This window comes from Marmota monax, unplaced genomic scaffold, assembly GCF_021218885.2.
Source record: "Marmota monax isolate L192 unplaced genomic scaffold, Marmota_monax_Labrador192_F-V1.1 WCK01_AAM20220418_F8-fsc00205, whole genome shotgun sequence".
Lineage (NCBI taxonomy): Eukaryota > Metazoa > Chordata > Mammalia > Rodentia > Sciuridae > Marmota > Marmota monax.
The window spans coordinates 2,984,535-2,989,932 of NW_026692417.1; the positions used below are offsets into that span (position 1 = coordinate 2,984,535).

Genomic DNA, 5,398 nt, shown 5'->3' on the forward strand with positions numbered 1-5,398 from the left:
TCAGCCTCCTGAGTCACTGTGACTATAGGTGTGCTCCACTGTACATGGCTCTTCTTTTGATTCCTTTAACCACTTAAAATGTAAACACCATTCTTCATAGAGACATAAAGTAGACTTGTAGTTGCTTAGGCCTGGGAGGGTGAGGGAATGGGGGATGACAGGTTAAGGGGATGGTGTTTCTTCTTGGAGTGATCAAATGCACATATCTGTTAGTATACTAAAAACCACAGAATTGCACACTTTAAATGGATGAACTATATATCAATGAAGCTGTTTCTAAAAAGCAAACAAAAACACTCTTAGCTCACAGACCACACACAGACAGACAGCAGGTAAGATTCAGCTCATGAGTTCAGCAGACCCCTGGAGCAGGTAGGAAAAATTGAGCTCAACAAGATTTAAATGCTTTCTTCCATTTGGCCAGAATCACCATTTTCCAGTAATTCTGCAGAATGAAAAACACAAAGGGAAAGAGGAGAGGAATCTGATAGATGTTATCTAGACCTTTTAGAAAACATGGAGTGATTCCTTTGGTCACATATATGCAAATCTACAAGAAGGGTGATACAGTACACATTAGGGAAAAGGCTACTGTTCAAAAAGGAATGACCCACAAATGTTACTGTGGCAATACTGGGAAAGTCTACAAAGTTACCCAGCCTGCTGTGTGCATAGTTGTGGGCAAGAAAGTTAAGGGCAAGATTCTTGCCAAGAAAATTAATGTGCATGTTAAGCCCATTAAGCACTCTAAGAGCGGAGACAGCTTCTTGAAACATGTGAAGAAAAATGATCAGAAAAAGAAGGAAGCCAAAGAGAAAGGGGCCTGGGTTCAGCAGAAGCACCAGCCTGTTCCACCCAGAAAAACCAACGGAGCTGGGTGCAGTGGTCCTGTAGTCCCTGCGGCTTGGGAGGCTGAGGCAGGAGGATTGTGAGTTCAAAGCCAGCCTCAACAAAAGCGAGGCACTAAGCAACTCAGCAAGACCCTGTCTCTAAATAAAATACAAAATAGGGCTGGGGATGTGGCTCAGTGGTTAAGCACTCCTGAGTTCAATCCTCGGTACCAAAAAAAGAGAGAGAATCAATGGAAAGGAACCTGAGCTGCTGGAACCTGTACCCTAAGAATTTATAGCATACTAAATATTAAAAAATAAAGGCCCTTAGACTGTTAAAAAAAATCCAAATTTCCACATACTAAATGAACAGTGTTCTCAGAGTTGAATCTAGACTTGAGGGGGTGGGGAGGAGGTGGGGAGTTAGATAGGAGAGGTCTGGTGGGGTGACATGAGGACAGGCCAGGGCTATGTTAGACAGCTAGGTAGTGAGGCAAGGATAACTGTCTAGCCAGGTGCTGTGGTTTGAAAGTGTTCCCCAAAGTTCATATGTTAGAAACTTAATCACCAAATTCATGTGTAGATGGTATTTGGAGGTGAAGTCTTTGAGAGTTAATTAGGGTTAGGTGAGGTCATGAGGATGGGGCCCCCATGGTTGGATCAGTGGCTTTATGAGAAGAGGAAGACAGACTTGAGCCAGTTCTCTTATTCTCTGCCTTCTGCCATGGGATAATACAACATGAAGGCCCTCACCAGAAGCAGCCCTTTGATCTTAGATTTCTCAGCCTTCTGAACCATGAGTCAAAAAAACTTCTATTGTTTATAAATTAACCAGTCTCAGGTAATTCTGTTATAGTGAACACAAAATGGACTAAAACACCAAAAGTCAATAAACCATGGTCTACTGTCTGTTTCAGTAAGGCCTGTGAAGTAAGAATAATTTTTATAGATGAATGTTTGCAAATGGATAGGGAAACCCATACTAACTGCTGCAATGGTTTAATGTCCCCCCCAAAAGTGAGGCACTAAGCAACAGTCTTGGTCTCTAGTATGACACTGTTGGGAGGTAAGAAGGCCTTTAAGACATGGGACTTAGGGCTGGGGATATAGCTCAGTTAGTAGAGTGCTTGCTTTGCATGCACTAAGGCCCTGGGTTCAGTCCCCAGCACCAAAAAAAAAAGAGAGAGAGAGAGAGAGAGAGAGAGATGGGGCCTAGTAGGAGATCTTTAGATCACTGGAAGCAGGTCTTAAAGAAATTGTGGGATCCTGGCCTCTTGCTCTTCCTTTTGCTTCCAGGCTGAAGAGGTGAGAAGTTTTGCTCCCCCATGCAATCCTAACATGACATACTTCTCTTGCCAGAGCAATAAGGAACTGGAATCTCTAGAACCAATACCAATGAACTTTATAAGTTAATTGCTTTGGGCATTTTGATATGTGGATAGACAGTTTATAAATGTAAACCTCAATTAAACAAAATGTTATATCCCCAAATAATTCCACTCTTCTCATTAGTTTACCTGAATTATAAAAAAAGTACTCAATTATTATTATGTTTTGAATTTTGTTAATATAAAAAAGTTATGGAAATTTGTTTTCTATTTTGTTATATAAATCTATACATAATAATCTTGATTTTGCTCTTGGCCCACAGCACCTAAAATATTTACTATTTGGCCTTTGACAGAAAGAGCCTGTTTACCCATGGTCTAGCAACGGATGATATTCCATCTTAAGTGGTGCCTGTCTGGAAATCCCACATTGCCCCAAACCTGGAGTGCAAGTCTGTCAATTGTAAGCCATCGCCAGACAGGAGGTGGAGGCAGGGGAGCACTAGGGAGAGGTGCAAAGACCATGAACTGAGCCACAGCCCATGGAGACAGTGCTGCTTTTCCTGAATATTCTATAGAAAGATGGCTCTGTAGAAGGACTGTACAGGGCTGGATTCTTCTGCTACCTGAATAGAACCACATGGAGACAGGCAGTTGATTACTCTCTCACTGGAGGTCAGTTTCCTAAGAGTAGGAACAGGATGGTCTTGTTTGTGGTTTCCTCAACACACATAGCCTGCCACATAGTGGTTTGTTGTTGCTGTTGTTGTTGGTTTGGATTGTTTTGTTTTGTTTTGTTTTGGGTACTAGGGATTGACCCAGGGACACATAACCACTAAGCCACATCCCCAACCCTTCTTATTTTTTATATTGAGACAGGGTCTCACTAAGTTACTTAGGTCTTTGTAAAATTACTGAATTTGCGATCCTCCTGCCTCAGTCTCCTTAGCAGATGGGATTACAGGCGTATGCCACCATGCCTAATGCACATAGTGGGTATTTAACAAACCCACTATTAATGAATAAATGATGACTCCCTGAGTTATTGGATTTAGCTGATCTGAGTAAAGGCCTCTGATACATACCCCTACCCCCTTTCCCAGACAAATTTTAATGGTATTACCTAAGCTATGTTCCTCAAGATGTTAAAAGGTAGAAAAAGCCTGGTGTGGTGGCACATGCCTGTAATCCCAGGGGCTTGGGAGGTTGAGGCAGGAGGATCCTGAGTACAAAGCCAGCTTCAGCAAAAGTGAGGCACTAAGCAACTGAATGAGACCCTGTCTCTAAGTAAAATACAAAGTAAGTGCTGGGGATATGGCTCGGTGGACAAGTGCCCCTGAGTTCAATCCCTGATACCAAAAAAAAAAAAAAAAAGTAGAAAAAAAGTTTTGTGGGTAAATATATTTTGAAAATACTGCCTAGTGAATTCCTTTCCTGGAGAGTCCCAATAAATGTGCTCACTTATCAAAGGGCCTGAGAAGTCATGCGCCACTAGCAGTTCAGAGCCCTCCTCACACATCTCTCCAGAGTTTCTAGAGCTTCCCAATGTTACCATTCCCAAGAGTTTGGGGATTCAGGTAATGAAAATCAGACTTGTTCCCAACTTGCCCTGCGGCTGATGCAAGATTGAGCTTTCTCCATTCCATTCCATCCACCTTCTCCCAAGTTTCCAAATTCCTGTTATATGTTGCCTCTTCGTCTATCTTCCTAATCTTGTGCATTTATACCTTTGGGAAAAAAAAATCCTCTTCTTTTGGGGATTTTGGTTGAGGAGGTAGGAAGGGCCAATGTGCATGTGTTGGTCAGCCATCTTTAGATGGAAGGAAAGAAGGGCTCTGCATTGGGGTCATGCTGGGCAGCAGGAAAGACTGAGAGATGGTAGGTGAGTTTAGGACACTACGGCTTTCCAGGCTTCCCCAAAGCACTTGGAAACCAGGGTAGAGCTGCTTGGCTAAGAGCTTCAGTAGGACCTGGGAAAGAAAAACATAAAAATGTGGGGATACTCACCCCTCAAGGAGCTTAGTGGGTGAGAGATAAGTGGATGGTTGGGGGAAAATAAGTGGGAAGTATACATGATAGAAATAATCACAGGGGCTGGGGATGTGGCTCAAGCGGTAGCGCGCTCGCCTGGCATGCGTGCGGCCCGGGTTCGAACCTCAGCACCACGGGTTCGAACCTCAGCACCACGTACAAAGAAAGATGTTGTGTCCGCCGAGAACTAAAAAAATAAATATTAAAAAATTCTCTCTCTCTCTCCCACTCTCTCTTTAAAAAAAGAAAAGAAATGTCCTGCACTTAATGTGTTTAAAAAAAAAAAAGAAAGAATCACAGAAGACTATAGAAACCTCAAGAAGTGGTAGTCCAAGCAGTGTGTGTGTGTGTGTGTGTGTGTGTGTGTGTGTGTAATCGATCTTTCTGGAAGAGAGAAAGCAACAGGAACCATGTTTGTAGAGGCCAGGACAGCACCTTAAGGAGTGTGGGGGTAATGAATAGTAAAGGTGTCAAGAAGACATTGTGACCACTGAGTTGGAGAAAAGGCAGAGAGAGGACAAAGGAAGGCCTAGGGTGTCATGCTGGAGCCTGGGCTTTATCTTGAAGGTAGTGCAGAGCCCCTGACGGGTGGCCAGGAGGAGACTTGCTGGTGGAAGAGAGCCCATGGCAGATAGTGCTGGACTCCAAGGCCACTGTGGGAGGTGTTGCAGAATCCAGTGGGAAATGATGAGGCTACGCTCAGGCAGCTCGAGTATCCATGATGGATTACTGGGGACAGAGTCAGGAGGATGAAATCAGTGGCATGTGGGCCTGGGAGCAGGGAAGCAGAGGGTGGCCTCAGAGAAAACTCCCAGGTTTCCAACTCTGTTGGCTGCTGGGAAAGGGCTGGACTATCCCCTTCCAGCTCCTCCTCTCCTTTCTAAAGCCCCCATGACCCCCACAGGCCCCTGAGAGGAGAGTGTTGACTCTCCTCCCGCCCCACCTTCCCTCTTGACTATTTGCCTGGAGCCCCCCACCCCCACCCCAAGAGAGAGAGAGAAGATGAAATCATGGAACAAAGGAGATTAGAGCCACATTTCTTTCTTTGTCTACAATGGAAAACTCTAGTTTGTTACGAGAAGGGAGATTTGAGAGGGGGGCCTCCTGATGAGGTTATGGTTTTGAAACAGGAGCTGTCAGGAACGGCCAATCTGATGAGCACAAGGTCTCATTTTCCTTTCTTTCTGAGCTCTCCTAGGTTGCCCTCAG

At 44.3% G+C, this 5,398-nt stretch overlaps 1 protein-coding gene across 1 annotated transcript; it reads left to right on the forward strand.

Annotated features, from left to right (window-relative positions):
* Positions 1-491: 491 nt before the first annotated feature.
* LOC124091671 (large ribosomal subunit protein eL21-like) lies at positions 492-1,119 on the forward strand. The gene is made up of 2 exons (XM_046442860.1): positions 492-877; positions 1,077-1,119. The coding sequence occupies exons 1-2, from the start codon at positions 492-494 to the stop codon at positions 1,117-1,119; spliced, it is 429 nt and encodes a 142-aa protein (XP_046298816.1).
* The last annotated feature ends 4,279 nt before the right edge of the window (positions 1,120-5,398 follow it).

Bases quoted from the DNA above. Each gene is read 5' to 3' on its own strand.
- LOC124091671 (XM_046442860.1), top strand. From the start codon at position 492: ATGTTATCTAGACCTTTTAGAAAACATGGAGTGATTCCTTTGGTCACA. The intron at 878-1,076 runs GTGCAGTGGTCC...AAAAAGAGAGAG, and splicing joins AGAAAAACCAACGGAGCTGG to AATCAATGGAAAGGAACCTG.